General features: G+C 46.6%; 2 protein-coding genes across 8 annotated transcripts; one reads left to right on the top strand and one right to left on the bottom strand.

The window, feature by feature from the left end:
• Positions 1–91: 91 nt before the first annotated feature.
• Trim10 (tripartite motif containing 10) lies at positions 92–8,159 on the bottom strand. Of its 4 annotated transcripts, none has more exons than XM_052163950.1 (7): positions 7,468–8,158; positions 5,974–6,069; positions 5,159–5,389; positions 4,266–4,288; positions 3,623–3,738; positions 2,459–2,491; positions 92–1,091 (listed from the first exon to the last, which is right to left on the bottom strand). In XM_052163950.1, exons 1-7 carry the CDS (start codon positions 7,822–7,824, stop codon positions 550–552), a joined length of 1,398 nt encoding a protein of 465 aa, XP_052019910.1. In that variant the 5' UTR covers positions 7,825–8,158; the 3' UTR covers positions 92–549. The 4 variants fall into 4 exon arrangements, with proteins under 4 accessions (XP_052019910.1, XP_052019909.1, XP_052019912.1 ...); XM_052163949.1 differs by having other exon boundaries at positions 7,396–8,157; XM_052163952.1 differs by lacking the exon at positions 5,974–6,069 and having other exon boundaries at positions 7,468–8,159.
• A 147-nt stretch (positions 8,160–8,306) lies between these two features.
• LOC127669765 (tripartite motif-containing protein 15-like) lies at positions 8,307–17,251 on the top strand. 4 transcript variants are annotated; one of them, XR_007974421.1, is made up of 7 exons: positions 8,307–8,624; positions 10,592–11,075; positions 11,416–11,511; positions 12,669–12,899; positions 13,586–13,608; positions 14,960–15,545; positions 16,305–17,251. XR_007974421.1 is itself a non-coding variant. In XM_052163972.1 (7 exons), the coding sequence occupies exons 1-7, from the start codon at positions 10,710–10,712 to the stop codon at positions 16,310–16,312; spliced, it is 873 nt and encodes a 290-aa protein (XP_052019932.1). In that variant the 5' UTR covers positions 10,266–10,709; the 3' UTR covers positions 16,313–17,251. The 4 variants fall into 4 exon arrangements, 1 of the variants encoding a protein (XP_052019932.1); XR_007974420.1 differs by lacking the exon at positions 8,307–8,624 and adding an exon at positions 10,260–10,507; XM_052163972.1 differs by lacking the exon at positions 8,307–8,624 and having other exon boundaries at positions 10,266–11,075; positions 14,960–15,075; positions 15,513–15,545.
• The last annotated feature ends 242 nt before the right edge of the window (positions 17,252–17,493 follow it).

Consider the following 17,493-nt stretch of genomic DNA (forward strand, 5'->3'; position numbering starts at 1 on the left):
AGAGCCCACAATGTCCCTGAAAGTCTTGTGAAAGATGTGTTGACAAGCCATGTGAGAGGCATGGCATATAATGGCAGAACAAAGAAGATGCTTCCTTTTCAAATAATATTTTTATTTATCATTCCAGAATTTAATAAATATATACTGTATTTCGATCATATCCATGCCTACAAAGTGTTTCTTGAAGATACAAATAAATTAGCTTATATCTTTAGAAGAAAACAAAGAGGCGAAGTTTTGTTTAAAATCATGATTCCAGGGCTTCATCGGGAATCCAAGTCTTTAGGCTTAAAATCCAGCACTGTTTGTACATCTGTGTCTGTGCTCATTGATAACAATGATGAGAACAGCCAGCGGCAGCCAATGTCCCAGACACCCAAGTATCTGATGGGCACTGGGGATAAGCTTGAGCAATGAAGAAACTAAAGGTCCTACCACCTTGTCTCTTACTGACACACACCACCAATGTCTAAAATATTCACTTTTGTGCTTGGTGACCCAGCCGAGGGTCTGCTCCCAAGGGTGCTTGATACTCAGAGGTGTTTGTACTCAGAGGAGGGAAACTGCACCTTCCTGACAGCTCAAAGAAAAACTGGACCCTCTGCCCCAGAGTCCAAACAAGGGAAAGATCTTCTGTGTAAAGGAGGCAGTGAAGGTATAGATATGTTCTTGGGTGACAGCATTGACAAAGGTCACCCAGCCTACCTCATAGTCAAGAGACACCTGTACCTTCCGGGGTTGCTCCTCCAGGGCCAGCCTTGTGGGGAAGGAACCCAGAGCTGAGACAAAGCCCCAAGCCAGCCTCACTGCCCATATTCCCTCCTCTGGTCTCAGCCTCAGTTCCCCCTTCCGTCGTACATCTTCTCTGACCACACCTACAGTGCAGCTGCCTCCGTGGGCCAAGTCAACATTCACCACCCAAGTGTGTCTCCCCCCTGTAAAACCACATTGGGCCAGGACACAGGTGGCTCGATCAAAGCGTTGTGGGGTATCTGGTGAATTCTGCCATTTGTAGGAGAACCGAGCCCTCCGGTGGTCCTCAGAGAGGAGGAGCTTGGGGTGGGAAGTCTGGGGGTCTAGAGAGATATGAGCTGTGAAATAAAACAAGAAACATATATGTCAATAGGTCAATGCTACGACCTTCTAGGATGGCCTGAAAGCTTACATTCATACCTGGATGCTGCTGCTGAACCAGCTGTATGAAGCAGAACATGGGTATCACTAAGGAACTGGTTAGACCTACAGACTAAAAATCTGTACCCTAAAGGGATGTCAAGGGGACACATATGCATTTTAAAGCCAGAAAAGTCAGTTGTAGAGTACGCTACCCTTGCTTCGTCTGCCATCCTCTGGAAAACTGCATAGCTCACGACTAGTATTTAAGCCTCCTGTTGGTGAAGCACGCAGACTCCCTAACACACAACCAGCCTCACACACTGGCACCCTCACAAATTTCCCCTTCATATGTAGCCATCCTGACACTCTGTAGCCCTAGCCATGGCCTCCCACCTCTGTAGCTTCGCCTCAAGTACAGCTTCTTTGTAGAGGGCACACTGATACACACACACACAGCCACTTTCACACGTGTGTATCCTCCTTACACTCTCTCACACTTTCTCCCCACAAGTCCCAGCCAATGTCACACACAATCAGCCTCATACCAGCCTTCCTCACACAGCCAATCCTATATCTGTACACACAGTCTCCCCTCTTCACACAGCGCCCTCATACCTATCCTGTCTCACACTCTACTCTCACACAAAGCCAGTCTCACACAGCCTCGACGCACAGTGCCCCTTCACACACTATACTTCAGACATGGCCATTCCCACACACGGCTTCCCCTTACACCCTCCTCATACATGATCCCCTCACCAAAAGCTTCCCTTCACAACAGCCTACCTCACATACAGCCCTTCTGGTAGTCACCCTCCTACATAATCTCTCTTTTACACACCTTCCTCCACACACAGCCTTCCTCCACACACAGCCTCTCCCACATACAGTACCCCTTGAAATGAGCCTCCCTCATATACAACTATCATCATACACAGCAACTCTCATACATAGTCTCCTCACATAACCTCCCCTCACAAACAGCTTCCTCACACACAACTACTCTTTAAATCACCTCTAGGTTGCTTATGTTGTATAATATAATGTAAATGCTGTGGAAATATTTGCTATGCTACACTATTTAGGGAATAATGAAAAGGGGGAAATCTTACCTTATCCATTACAAACTAGTGTCTTTCTACCTGGGGTTGAATGTGGAATCTATTAATATGGGTATGCTTACATACACAAGTATGTATGCTACATGTCATATGGGTGTATGTAATAAGTGTGCGTGCATGTTTACATAATTATTTTAACACACTCTGCAGAACCCAGAAACACGGTTTCTCTTACTCAGGACTTTTTAAAATTCTCCCCATCCTAATACAGGGTTTCTTACCTGGCTCATAGTCCAACTCAAAGCAGAGTTTTTCTGTGAGGAGGAAATAATAACAAGATGAGATTTCATTGATCTCAAAACAGCAGACCACTCAGCGACGATGAGGAGGGAAGGAACAGAGAGGAATGGAGGTGGGAATCCTCGACCAGTGTTTCCAAGTCTGCTTGCATCCAAACCCCTTAGAACACTCACTGTGAATTCAAATCCAGACACCCAGGGCCAGGGCTGCGGATATGTAGATATCTCACGAGGGGTTACTGATGCTCCTGGCCTGGAACTCAGGGAGAAACCTGCTACCCCTCCTCTGAGCAGACAGGGACTATGGCTGTCTTACCTTCCTCTCTATTTTCACACACACATGTACTTAGGGAATAGATAATTAGGTTCATTTTTTTTTCTTGGAAATAATGTTTAGGCCAGTCAATAGTCAGCCTTTGATTAGAGAAAAACTTCCTCTACTGTCTAGCCCATTGCAGGAAGCAGGCTTCCAGAAATATCCTCCCAGGGGAATGTTTTCTGTGGGTGAGACATTTAGAAATATGTGGCATTGTTCATGACTTCCCAGCTGGTAGGGGAGCAGAAAGTCATAACTTACATCTCAAACTTTCTTGGCTGGCTGCCATCATGACTCCTTCTTCTGGGAAAGCGAGTGTGGCTATAAGGATGTCTCGGTTTAGACAGCCAATCCAATAAAAAGAAGTAGGGGAAAGGCTAGACACATAGGTCAGAGTAGGGCACTTGTCTACCATACACACGCCTGGGACTCAACTTTGAGGAGTGCAACAAAACCAGCAACAGAAAGCGAAGGAAGAAGGAAGGATCAGCTTCCACTGTGATACTGCCATAGCTAACCAAGGTAACCATCAAAACACACAATGCATCACACCTGCTCCTGAGAACCTTTGATGATGTAGAGTCAGGGATGCTGTTAACAGTTATTTTTCAACTGGTCAGATCTGTTTAATAGGTTTATCCCCAAGTCCCAAATCCTCACTTTTATTATGTCTCTTCTCAGCCACATCATCCCGAGAGTTAGATCTTATCATACTTTACAAATAAGAGAGTCAAGGGACTGAGGGAAATGAGATGTGTAAAACACATAGTACTGCCATTTGGCAGTGGAGGCAGGAGGCCATTCCTGAGGCCAGACTGGGGTCTCCTTACCCAGAAATGTCTTCATCTCCTGCCGCAGAGGGATGGCCTGTTGGGGGAAGTCCCGGATCCTTTGGCCCAGCTCTGGGGATATAGCTTCGGGTTTCCTGCACTTTCTAGTTTCACATCTAGGGGCACAGAAATGACAGTCTGGGAATTTAAAAAAATATTAAAAAAAATTTAACTTTTTAAATTAAAAAATAAATCTTTAAAAGATACTTAATTTTATGTGTATGGGTATTTTACCTGCATGTATGTATGTATATCACATGCATGCAGTGTTCATGGAGAACAGAAGAAGGTGAGGATCTACTAGGTATGAACTATTCTATGGGTTCTGGGAACTAAGCCCTGGGTCCTCTGGAAGAGCAACACGTGCTTAACCACTGAGCAATCTCTCCAGCCTCAGAATTATTCTCTTTTAACGATGTCCCCAGACAGCCATCTTCTTCTAACAAGGCCTGGAGGAGAGACTTCCCACATAGAGACCTGGATCCTCTCAGATGGACCCCACTGTTACAGCAGCATCTGAGCACACATTTGAGCATTTGTAGACTTAAACGTGACCGTACCCTAAACTGAGAATGTGGTTTATTTGCATGGTATATGGATGAATGTGTATGGGAAAGAAAGGAGTAGACACTTTGTCACTAACCTTATTAGAGTGCTTCTGATATCCTGGGGGGAAGAAGGAAGAAAGAAAAGATGGGAGGGAGAGACAGACAGACAGACACACACACACACACACACACACAAAAGAGAGAGAGAGAGAGAGAGAGAGAGAGAGAGAGAGAGAGAGAGAGAGAGAGAGAGAGAGATTAGGTTCTGGCTTTTCTCTCCCACTTTTGTTATGACCATAAAACCCAAAATTCCCCATTCCCAGCTTGGATGTGAGGACCAGAAACCAGACCTGGCTCCTTTGCTTTGTGGACAGAGTTGGTGATACGACCCACTTCTCCCAGTCATAGGCAAAAGTAAGCAAGTCCTACCCCTTAGTCTCTTTCCCAGTACCCAGTGCATCTCCCTAAGTCATGCTCCTGGAACCCCAATAACTCTCCTCCAGTTCAAGGAAGTAACACAGTCTAGGAATAACTTCCTGGCCGATGGAGGAGGATGCTCAAGTTATAAAAGTTTTGTTGTGGAGGCAGCACTTGGCAATTGTTTGCACCGTGTGATTCTCCCTGACAGCAACTTCTGCCTCTTTTTACTGTGATTCTCCCCGACAGACAGCAACTTCTGCCTCTTTTACTGTGATTCTTCCTGACAGACAGCAACTTCTGCCTCTTTTTACTGTGATTCTCCCTGACAGCAACTTCTGCCTCTCTCTTTTTACTGTCATAATCTCATTTCCTCTCCATTCTATGGAGGGCAGGAAAGAAAGACCAAGACCAGAGAGCACAGTGACCAGGCAGCTCTTGCGGAAGCACAGATTAGGATTCAACACCCTGTCTCATGTCCCACCTCCATCTGCAGTGCCTAAACATGTATGAAAAGGAGGCACCAATTAGGCAATGATTCCAGAGACCCCAGAGTCCAGGCCTCACTCACCGTCAGGAGCCCCCTCGCTGGCCGCTTGTTCTTCTCCTCCAGCTCCTCAATTAGGGTGCTGAACCGGCAGATATCCCCAGTTACCAGGGAATCAAACTCTTCCTGCTGCTTCAGGATGTCCTTGTCTAACCCCTCCAGCTGTGCTAAGAGGGCAGTCTGCTGTTGCTCCAGGAACTGGCTCAGATGTGCAAACTGTGAAATCACCTGTTGCCTCTTGGTGGCCACCTGAGTCTGAGAAGGGAAGATGAGAGCCAAGGAGGACATTTTACTCTCTCCACATCAAGATCTTCTCCCATCTTTTCCTCCTCTTTCTGTGGTGTCTCATCCCTCCTTTTTTCTCTTTCCCTATAAATTCCCACTTCCCTCTTCATCTATACCTACACCTCCCAAGGTTAGGTGGTAAAATCAGAGCCTCCCACCCCAATTCCTGCCTCTCCTCAGCCCTCATAAGGATGTGGAGCTGTGTTCTTTCTGCTTGTCACTCCATTTCTGGAGTTACACAGCCCAGCATGGCTCCCAATCATCGCTGTGTATAAGGAAGGGGCTCAGAGAAGACCCCAGAGATGCCTGGCCTCTTGCCCTGCACTGTGTACATACCACCAGGCTGTTAGAGGCAGGATTACACTAAGCCTGCAGTGATTTGATAAGAAAATGAACCTTATTCTCCATTTTACAGGTGGGTAAGTCAAAGTTAGAGAACCAATGGAAGAAATAATGTCAGAGACAGGATTCAGATTCAGAGAACTTTAAGTCTCTGCTCTGTGGGCCTTAGGCTCTGGAGGAAGGAGCTGGGCCTGGGGAGGGTGGAGACATACCAGGAGCACCTGTATTCTTTTGTTTTCTTTTGATTGGATTTCTTGAATCTCCTCCCTCTCTTTCCTTAGACACACGAGACACTTCTGTATTTGTTCCTGGGTAGGAGGAGCATGAAATACTAAGATGAGGAAAGTAACTGTAAGGGGATGTCACTCCCTTCTATCTGTGGAAGCAAAGTGCCCTGGAGATGAGCGGGAACCCCAGCACCTTGAGAGGCTCAGGGCCTTTATTCTCGTTCTGATTTCGAGGCTGGATCTCATGTTCTCCAGGCTTACATCAAACTCAGAATCTTCCTGCCTCAGTTTTCCAGACAATAGGATCATAGGTAAGCAGCACCAGACCTGGCCTTGCGTCTTATTGCTCTTGCTTTGTGTCCTAGAGATTTTGACCAGGGGTTCCCCCGTTCTTATGTACCATCAAAGGTCATGGCTTTGCTTCTCCTTTGAACCCTTCTTCTGGGTAAACACCTACCTTCTTTTGCATCTGGCAAGTGTCACCTATGATCTGAGCTCTACATGTTCTTAGCTGAAACTGAAATTATGTCACCCAGAAGAAATACATGCAAAAAACATCTCCCTTTTTTACTAGAACCAATTATCTAGAAATGATACAGGTGAGAAGAAATTTAGATGCAAAAATAACTGATGCACAGTTTTATAAATTGTTCTAGAATAAAATAAGGAACAAGCAAACCCATAAATATCTATGTGTGTGTTCGAAATACATACAGACAAGTCGGGGATGTATCTCAATTATTAGAGTGCTTAGCATGTAAGAAGTAGAAGTATCAGAAATTCAAGGTCATCCTAGGCTATATAATTAGTCAGAGGCAAGCTGGTCTCATTATCAAAAGATCACTAACAAATTGCTTCATCATACATTCAAAAACCTGCTTATAACAAAATATGGTATAAAAGCAACTGAAACCAGCACTGTACTCAGTTAACGAAAAATAAAAGTATATGCCACAAATATTCACCCAGCCAACTCATTGACAACAGGAACATTCAGTTATGTGCTTCAAATAGAACACAGTCAGCCTACCCCCCACAAACAAGGCATTCACTCTTGTAAATAATCAAGCATCGTCATTCCTTGAAATACAAACTTCAAGTACACTTAACTGATACAGGACACACACACACGCGCGCGCGCGCGCCCGTGCACACATTTGATGGCTCATTCGTTCAGAAAGCATTTATCTTGGTCCACAAGGAAACAACATAGAACTCTTAATTATAACCCTGTGCTTCTCTGTGCTTGAGTACGTGCCTGGGTGATCAAATAAGGCTAAACAATTTGGAGTCAGGATACTCCTTCCAGCCTAGAACCCACACCTCCTTTCTACTTCCGTTAGTCCAATCCAGCTCCCCCAGGGGTCCCCCAGAGCTCTTTCCTAGCCTGCAGGGATCCTCTCCTACCCTGTAGGGACCTGCTGCGTCCTCCAGGAAGCGCACAGTGTGAGCCCCATGCTGTCTGGTCTCACGGCATACCACACACAACTGTGCCTCATCCTCCTCACAGAAGAAGTAGATTTTCTCCCCGTGTTCTGGACAGGCATCCTCCACCTCCAGGCCTCGCGTAGATGCCAGCTGAAGGCGCTCGATGTTCTCCACCACACTGGCCAGCTGCCAGTTGGGCCGGAAGCTCCCTGGGCGGAAGGGCTCTTTGCAGAGCGGGCAGCTGAGGGACTCCTCCAATTCTGGGCCCGGGATCTCGCAGTAGCGAGTAAGGCAGCCACGACAGAAGTTGTGGCCACAGTCAATGGTGACTGGCTCCCTTAAGGTGCCTTGGCAGATGGGGCAGTTGACCTCATCTGCCAGGCTGGTCACAGAAGGAGCTGAAGCCATGTCAATCCCGCCAGGCCTTCTGACTCTGGAAGTCACCGTCTCTGCTTACCCTCCACACCCACATCAGGCCCGAACACCAACATAGTCACACACACTGGGACAAGGGGCCCAGTTACCTCTCTGGCACCAGAGCCCCTTGTCCCGCTCTCCCAGGAGCAGACACACTCCTGCCAACAGCATAGATGAAGAAATAGAGGAGCAAGGCCCAGGGGCTCAAAGCACCGTAAATTAACTCTCTGGACCAGTCCCCATGGCCTGGAGCTCACTGTGCCTTTCCGTCCACCCGAAGCTGCTCGCAGTCTCTCAGCAGTCCACTGTTGAAAGAGATCTTTCTTTGGGGGTGGGGGGTGGGGGGAGGAGGGAGGAGCCTGACTCACAGAGGACTGCTGCCACCCCAGCTCTTCAACACAGCCACCTGTCTCCAGGGAGATTGGAGGTATCAGCCAGTACAAGGCTAGTGGGCAGGGAGTGTGGGGACTCAGATAAGGCTCTTGAGCTTGGGGGTGCACAGCACAAGCAACTGGGTGACGCCTCCATGGGCCCAGGACAGGCTTTAAAAGACAGCTGAAAGAAAAACATGCATGAGGGAGGGAAAATGGAGTCAGCTTATTTGTTTATTTATTTATTTGTTTGTTTGTTTGTTTATTATCATGCCCACACATCTCCCACTGATCGAAGGAAGCATTTTAAACAGTTTATTTACTCCACCTCAGCTCTATCACATCCTGCTGTTTGGATCTCCATTTTGCAAGCTCCTCCAGGTTCCCTGGCCTCATCCAAGAGGAACTAACAGAGCACAGGTGATGGTGATCTATCTGCAAGTCAAAGCTATGAGTCTTCCAGGCGATGCAATTTACCAGAAACCCAAAGCACAAACAGATATGGTGGCACATGTCTGTGATCTCAGCACCTGTTATCCAGAGATGGGAGAATCGGGAGTTCAAGATCAGCTTCCACTTGCGTAGCAGCTCGGAGGCGGGCCTGAACTATTGGAAATAAGCCTTGAGGGAAAAAAAAATCAGTGAAAGCCACATACGCATATATACAATGTAAAAGTTTCTAGTTGTCAATATGAGCTGAACTCTGATGGAACAGAATTATAAAGGGACATTACTGTGAAACTGGGTGTTTTGAATATTGACAGTAAACTCATTAATAGATTGCTAAAATTCTTTAAAGTATGTAGTTATTATTGTATGTATTGTGCATGTGTGTGTGCATGTGAGTGTATGTGCATGTGTATTTGTATGTATGCATTTATGGGTGCATGCATATGTATGTGCATGTGTGTGTATGTATGTGCATATGTATGTATGTATGCATGTGTATATGTATGCATGTATATTCATGCATATGTATGTGTGTACATGTGTATTTGTGTGTGTGCATTTGTGTATGTGTGCATGTGTGTATGTGTGGTCACTGGTATCCTGGCATAAATGGAGAAATCCAGAGGGCAGTTTTGTCGAGTGGGTTCTCCCCTTCAATCATGTTGATCCTGGGGACAGAACTCAGGTCTTTGGCTTGGCAGCAGTTGCTTTTACCTGATGAGGTATCACTGGCCCATGTTAAATTTTTTAATGACACCATGGTTGTGTAGAGGAATTGCTCACTCTGAGGAGATGTATATTGTTGTATTTATGGAAGAGAGAGCAGATGGCCCAATACTTACAAAAGTAAAAAATGAACAAAGGCATTCATGCCATATTTCTTCACAAAAAATAAATTTGAATGTTTCTTATAATAAGGGAGAGAAAAATATTAAAAGAAAAAAAGAAAGAAAATAAATATTAGTAGTATATTTAAGTTAGTCCAATGAGTTATTATTAAATTGGTTGTTCTGGAGTAATTTCTCAGGAATGGGGGGGTGGTGGTGGTGAGTGCTTATTGCTGGAGCTGGAAAGATGGCACAAGGGTTAAGAGTTTGCTGCTCTTGCTGAGGACCCTGGCTGGGTTGTCAGCACCCACAGGAAGGCTCACATGCAGCTCCAGTTCTAGGGGATCCAATGGCCTCTCCTGCCCTCTTAGGTATTACATACAGTGGTGCACAGACATAAAGGCAGACAGAACAATCATATACATAAAATAATTATAAAATTGAGGGGTTGGAAGATGGTTCAGGCATTGAGAGTGGTTGGTGCATTTTCAAACGGGATTCACAGCACGCCATGTAGAGTAACTCACGACTGCCTACAATTTGAATTTCAGGGGATCTCAGAGAAACTGTATGTGTGGCACACATACACCCCAACACACACACACACACACACACTTTTTCATTTAAAAAAAAAAGGGGAGGGGACCCTACTAATGAAATCCAGTATCACAGAGGCTCTAGGTGGTGCTCAGCATGGGCCTTGGGAGTGCACTGGCGGCACAGGCTGGGGAGGCGGGAGGGGAAAGAAGGGTCAGAGGAGAGGACCGTGCACGAAGTCAGCCTCAACACCACAGGTTGGACTTTGATGCTACTGCTGGCCTCCCAGCCGGAACTAAGGCTCTTACCTGCTCAGCGTGACAGGAAGCGGCTCCTCCCCAGCGGCCCCACCCCTCTGTAGCCAAGAGATTCCAGGAAACCCCATTTCCAAGTGACCTCATGATGCAATATGCCGCTCCCCACCCAAGGGACGGAAGGCGACAGGAGTGGGGAGAGCTAGATCACCTGCCTGCCACTGAGAAACGCTGGGTAGTCAAGACGCCCTGGAGTTTGGACCTGTTGGGTTCTGGGAGTGGTTGAGCGGCAGAGCTGACAGTCCTGTCTTTCTTTCAGCCTCGGATTCCTTTGCTTCTGTGACAGTGACGCACTTAAAAGTGACTCAGTTTCAGAGAAAGGAAATTGGAGTGGACAGAGTCAGAAGACTGTGGGACAGACAAGAGAAGGCACAGTGATGCCCTCAACCCGGTCTCTGCGGGGACTCCACCAAGTAGCCTGTCCTGCCTGCACCCGGCCCTTGCAGGATGCGGTGACCATAGCCTGCGGACACACTGTCTGCCTACTCTGCCTCCCGCGCACCCCAATGGGATCCCAGCTGCTGTGCCCTCTCTGTCAGGGGGCAGAAGAAGAACAAACCCAGGCCGCAGTAGCCCCAGTGTCCCTAGGTCCTCTGAGCGAGACCTACTGCGAAGAGCACGGAGAGAAGATCTATTTCTTCTGCAAGACAGACGCGGAGCTGCTCTGCGTGTTCTGCAGGGAGGGCCCCGCCCACCAGGCACACACTGTGGGGTTCCTGGATGAAGCCATCCAACCCTACAGGGTAAGGAGCTGAGGCGCTGCTTCGTGGGGGCAGGATGGTGACCTGACATGGGTGAGTGAAGGAAAAGGGATAGAGCTTTGCCATCTACAAAACCTCTCTCAGTCAGTCCTCCTCTTTGCTCCTGGTCTCCCTGCTGGCGCACACACCTCACCACACACTTTCTATTTCCACAGTGCCACCCAACCCAATTCCTGCCCTAGATGGTGATACAGTGAGGTCAAGGATTAGGACTCTGTCAATTTGAATCCCCCAGCCTCAGTGGTGTGTTCAGAACACAGTACACAGTATTTGCCAGTGGGAGTATTCACCGACCCTCTGCTTTCTTTCTTCTCTCTGACAGGATCGTCTCAGGAGTCGGTTAGAAGCTCTAAGAATGGAGAGGGACAAGATAGAAGATAGGAAATGTCAAGAAGACCAGAAGCTCCAGGAGGTTCTGGTAAAGACCACACGCCTATAGCTGTCTGTCCCTTTGTTCTATTTTGTTTGTTTGTTTATATAGGTAGAATCTCATGTAGCTCAAACTGGCCTCAAAGTCACTACCTAGATGATACCATTTCCTCTACCCAGGGGCGGGATTACAGGCAGTGCCACCATCCTAACGAGTTGGGTAGATGGCTCAGTATGAACAGTAGTCGTGTAGACTACATGGAGCCCTACGTTTAACACTCAGCACCGAATAGAGGTGCTCTATAATTCCAGCACTTGGGTGATGGAGCTAAGAGAGTCAAAGGCTCCTCATAAGAGAGCCAGTGTCATCTTTGACTTCGCTGTGAATTGAGTTTGAGGCCAGCCTTGAATGCACGAGACATGGAACTGTATCTCAAGAAAAGAAAGAGGTTAGTATAGTTACTCGTGAGTCTAAAGAAGATATGGTAGGTGTGGTTAGTTTTGTTGTTGTTTTTGTTTGTTTGCCACTTGACTCCAGCAAGTCATCTGGGAAGAGGGAACCCTTCCCAAATGAGGAACTGAAAGGAAAAAAAAAAAGCAGCTGAGAAAAACATTTCTTGCAGATTGGCTGTTTGTGGTAAGTCTGTGAGACGTTTTCTTGATTGGTTATTGATTTGGGAGCATCCAGCCTACACTGGGCTGGTGGACCTGACGATATAAAACAGCAGGCTGAGCATGCCAGGGAGAACAAGATGGTAAGCAGTGCCTCTAGGTTCCTGTTTGAGTTCCTGCCCTGGGTTCTCTCAATGATGCACTGAGATGTGAAAGTATACAATGAAATAAACCCTTTCCTCCTCAACTCAGTATTTGTCAATGTTTTATCATAACAACAGAGAGGAAAACTAAAACAGTAGGATATCATAGCCACGAAAGGATTTTTTTTTTTTTTTTTTTTTTTTTGTAGTTCAGTGTGACTCTAAAGAGTTCTATATGGTATTACTACAATCCCTGGCTAAGACAACAGCACAGATCTCATCATCTGCAAAGTTTATCTTGAGATCTCTTTCTACCATTGTATTATTTAAAGAAATGAGTCCTGAAATGGCTTACTCCTTCTTTCTCTTAATCAGTAAGAACACAGATGATCCTTATGGGAGCCAGTTCTGAGTCTCTCTCTGCCCCACCCCACCCCTGATGTCCTCACAGATGCAGGTTGAAAGCAAGAAGCAACAGGTAGAAGCTGCTTTTGAAAGGCTGAAGCGGGAGCTTGTGGACCAGAAGTGCCTCCTGCTGACCAGGCTGGAGGAACTAGAACAGCAGATCTGCAAGGAGAGGGAGGAGTACATCAGGAAGGTCTCCCAGGAGGTCGACCGGCTGGGTGCCCAGGTTGAGGAGCTAGAGGAGAAGTGTCAGCAGCCAGCAAGTGAGCTTCTGCAAGTGAGAGACGCCACAATCCTACCACCTAGTGGGACAGCAGAGGGTTAAACAGGAAGGGAGTGCTGTGATACAGCTGGAAGGTGATGGGGATTATCTCGATTGAGAAGGTGTGGGGGAGGGTCTGCTTTTAGCTCAAAAGACTGGAGAACTTCCCAAGGCATGCATGAGGATTATGTAAAGATGACCATCATGAGACCATCTTGAGTTTGGTGTTGTCAGCTCTTCCAACCTTGTCACTCTTTGTCACTAAGAGAGTCACTGAGTGACTTAGTTTTTCTCTAAGCATTGGATGATTCTTTCATGGAGTGGTAAACCATGTAAGGAATAACCCATGAGTGGTGCTGAGCATGGTCCCTGATATACAGAAAGAGCACCATCAATAGCCTAGTGTGGTTACCACAATCCTGCCCCACATCAGTTCCAACTTGGAACTCAGACTGGTCTCTGTTCCCCACCATTTCTTAAACACTTGGGGGGGAGCAACCAGAGCAAAGGTACTGGCTGGCTGCAGAGTCCTACACACATCAGTCAGGAAACATGAAGAGAGCAGTGAAATGCACACTAATTAAAGGGCTCCGGCACTCTGGGTAGGAGTTTTTAGCTTATGTTAAGACAGAAAGATCTAGAGTCCCTGATGGGAAAGGCCATGTGGAAACTAAGTACATGTTTTTGTGTTTCTTTTGTAGGATGACAGGCTCAATCAGAGCAGGTAAGGCCTTCCCCCAGTTCTGCCTCCTTTATGTGCATCTTATGACACTGCAATTGTGGATGGTTCCAGAAAACACTGGATACACAGGTCACTCCCTCTCTTACTATCAGCTCGAACTCAGTAAACAGATGAGTTGAAACTGGACATTGTGGCTCATGCCTTTAGAACTTTAGCACTTGGGAAACTAAGGCAGACAAATCACAATGTTTGAGGCAAGCCTGGGCTACAGAGTGAGCGCCTATTTCAAAATAAACAACGAAATAACTAATAAAAATAAGTTTATTGGTTTTGGTTGGCCAATATCAATTACGTTGATTTTCGAGACATACTTTTGACCCTCAAAGCAAAGATATATATATCAGTCATGGATTTAGAATGATCCAGATTTTTAAAAAAGTATTTGTATTTTATGTGTATGGGTGTTTTGCTAACAAATATGTCTATGCACCCTATGCATGCCTGGTGCCAGAGGAAAACAGAGGAGGAAGAAAAGTGCCCTGGAACTGGAATTACAGGTGTTTGGGAGCCACCATGTAGATGCTGGGTACTGAACTATGGTGTTTGGTATGACCAGCTCCCAGAAGGCTCATGAAATAGACTAGTATTTTAGTGTCCATTTAAAAGTGTCTCCAAACATGATTATCAAAGAGTGTTAGGATTAAAATCAAGAAGGATATGGTGGGTCTTGTGTGAAGGGGAAGCTGAGAGAGAAGGGCGTATGCAAAGTCACAGAGCCAGAGTAATGAGGACTGCAAAGGGACCAGAATCCCCTTCCTTCCCAGCTGTTTTCCCATTGTACAAACTGGCATGCAGATAGAATATAGTGCAAGGCTGCTTCTCCATCACTTTTCCCTCTAGAGGTAAAGAGGGGCGTTGCCGATTGCCCCTTTCTGCTGGAACAGACTCAAGCTTCCACGCTCAGGAGGAAGTTAAAGTAAGCTCCTCCTGTTTAATGAAAAGTCCATCAGTTTGGAAACCACCCTTATCTAAGGATGGTAAATAAATTATGCTGAATCTAACTTCCATAGCAGATACTAAGATCATCCTTTAGTCTGTTTTTTCCCTGTATCTCCCAAGGATTACTTTTGAAGGCTGGAGAGATGGTTAACCATCATTAAAAACTGCAGCTTTTCCAGAATGCAGTTGGGATTCCTAGCTCCTAGATTAAACAGCTCACAACAAACTTTTAACTCCAGCTCTAAGGCATCTGCCATGCTCCTCTGACCTCTTAGGGAAGCCACACACTCAAACACACACACACACACACACACACACACACACACACATGAACAATGGTAAAATGAAGTATTTTATTTTTGGAATTTAAGTTTGACTTCCAACTTGTCTGCAGATATGAGCTAAAGACTTTTGTGAGCCCAGAGGCCATTTCGTCTGATCTTGTCAAGAAGATTCGAAACCTCCACAGGAAAATACTTTGCCTCCCAAAGATGATGAGGACATTTTCAGGTAAAGGGGTTCTGGATCCCATTAGGTGTTCTACCTTCCACCGGTCTCCATCTTCCCCCTACTTCAAAACGTGGTTCAAACCACCAAGTACAGCACTACATGCCTGTAATGCCAGCACCAGGGAGACTGAGGCAGGGGATCTTAAGTTCCAAGCTAGCTTGGACTACATAGTGAAACCCAAACGAAAATAAGCAAACAGCTGGGGTTACGCATCTTCTCTCCTCACCTTCCCACCAGACCTCACTCTACTCAGGGAGCAAATCCCCAGATTGTGGTTTCCTCTGTCCAAGGATAGAGGCACTGGAGTGAGAGTCCAGGAGGGTGAGGCACACCTCTCTAGTATCCCTGTCCCCACGCTGCAGCCAGGACACCCTCCCCTTGGTAGCATCTGTAGGAGATATTAAAGTCTCAGGGATCTTTGTCTCTGTTTTCTTCAGAAAACTTGATGCAGCATCTGGAGACAGATTCAGGTAATCAGCAAGGGCTCTGGGGGGGGGGGGGGTGTGGTTCCCCTGATATTGATTCCACCCATGGCCACAAAGAGCCACGCTGTGCTCACCTGCACCCTGATTGCTTGGGGTCTTGGGTCTATTAAACCTTTTCTCCCCACCATTGCTCCTACACTATAAATCCATTTGAGCATTTGAGGATTAAATGAATCTATGCAAGGAGCTCAGCACAGTACCTGACACACAGTGACTGGTAAATGTTTTCAGTTACATGTATAGGCATTCGTTCCAAATATGTGTTAAGGCCCTGAGCTCTGTGCAGAATTATGCTAGATTCTCTGTAGATTTGAACAAATATTGTGTATTAAAAGCCTAGCATTTGCTGGGCATGGTGGCACACAATTATAATCCCAGCACTCGAGTGGCAGAGGCATTCAGACTGGCCCAAGTTTGAGGCCAGCCTCAGCCACAAAGACCTTTTCTGGGGGCAGGATGTAGGAGGGGCTGGGCTTTAGGGATGTATTAATAGCTTCCTGCTAGAGTTTGCTTACCCACCATGCATAAAGCCCTAGAGCCACAAAACGCGGGACCAGGGAGGAAAGAGCAAACACATTTACTTTCAATTGAAGCTTAATTGTTCCCACAAGCACCTGCCTATTCTTATATTGATCTCTACCTTCTCTAACATACTGTAGAAAGTTTATCCAGACATCTGGTTAAAATGCAGACTTCTTTTTGGGTAGTCTAGGGCAGGGGCCAAGATTTTGTGTTTCTTAACAGACTCCTAGGTACTGTACTGCTGCTGTCCTGGCCACTTCACTTTAAGAAGCAAATCCTCAGACACAGCGGTCACTTCTGTCCTCCAGACACAGAAGCCTAGGAAGCAGGCAGCATGGACGGAAAGCACTGTCCTGAAGCAGGCAGCAGGAATCACTCTGAACCCTCAGACCACAACCCCAAGTCCAGGCCTCTCTGTAATGGCCACTTGGGTGGCAGCTGCACCATGAAAGTGGCCCCCCAAGGTGACCGGGGTGAGGGGACAGCAGGACCTGGGCACTGAGGACAGTGTCTGAGCCATGATGCTTTTGCTCCAACTGGCCAGCACCCACCTGTCATGCAAAAAGGGACAGCCATTCTGTGCGGTGTAGACGTGGATATGGACTACCAGGCATGGGAGAGACCCTGCAAATGTCCCATACCAAGGCATCAATCTCCATCTTTTTCCAACCCTATCCCACCTGGGAAGTAAGCTCCTGCCTTTGAAATGCATGAGGTGGAGCCAAGTAAGTGTGGCAGACACACCAGCACCTTGGAAACCAGCTCTTTCCCTAGCATTCAAAGAAATGAAGTTGGAACATAGGGTCTTGAAATCTTGTAGTTTTAAATTTGCACATCCAGTACCTTCAGCTCCCTGCAATCCTGTTCCTGGACATGCCGATCTCTCTGAACGGAGAGCCAGAAGCAGACAGGAAGGCATTGTCCTAGACACCAACAAAGCTATGAGCCAATGGGATTTGGAAGGGAAACAAAAAAACCGTAAAAGCTTCAAAATGACCATTGTAGGGTAACCAGGACTCTGTTTGGCTTGTATTAATTTATAATGACTTTTGGACACAAAGCTGGAGATGCTTTGGGGCTTCATCAACAGCTCTGGGTGGACCCCCAAAGCCCCTTCAGGCCATTTCTCTAGGTTTTGAGAGAATGTTTTAATAAAATATGTAACCTAAGGGCCTTTGTGTTTTGTGTCAGTTTATTGTGGCAACTTATGAGGACAGGCAAGATTCTAATTTCAATGTTCAAGGCCTCTGAATGATCAGGTGTCAACGGACTAGTCCTAAGGGCGGAGTGACTAGGAGGTGGTGTCTTTAGGTCACTAGGGTATTCTCTGGAAGGGGACCACGGGGGCCTGGTTCATTCTGTTTCCCTGCTGATGAGATATGTGACAAACACACCTGCCAGGATAGGTTAC

The sequence above is a fragment of the Apodemus sylvaticus genome, chromosome 19 (genome assembly GCF_947179515.1).
Source record: "Apodemus sylvaticus chromosome 19, mApoSyl1.1, whole genome shotgun sequence".
Taxonomy (NCBI): Eukaryota; Metazoa; Chordata; class Mammalia; order Rodentia; family Muridae; genus Apodemus; species Apodemus sylvaticus.

Excerpts from the sequence above, each read along its gene's own strand:
- Trim10 (XM_052163949.1), bottom strand. The coding sequence starts at position 7,824 with ATGGCTTCAGCTCCTTCTGTGACCAGCCTGGCAGATGAGGTCAACTGC. Across the intron at positions 3,739-4,265 it reads ATCAGAAGCACTCTAATAAG|ATGTGAAACTAGAAAGTGCA; the intron begins GTTAGTGACAAA and ends CTGTGCCCCTAG. Across the intron at positions 1,092-2,458 it reads TGAGTTGGACTATGAGCCAG|CTCATATCTCTCTAGACCCC; the intron begins GTAAGAAACCCT and ends TTTATTTCACAG.
- LOC127669765 (XM_052163972.1), top strand. The coding sequence starts at position 10,710 with ATGCCCTCAACCCGGTCTCTGCGGGGACTCCACCAAGTAGCCTGTCCT. Across the intron at positions 11,076-11,415 it reads AAGCCATCCAACCCTACAGG|GATCGTCTCAGGAGTCGGTT; the intron begins GTAAGGAGCTGA and ends TCTCTCTGACAG. Across the intron at positions 11,512-12,668 it reads AGAAGCTCCAGGAGGTTCTG|ATGCAGGTTGAAAGCAAGAA; the intron begins GTAAAGACCACA and ends ATGTCCTCACAG.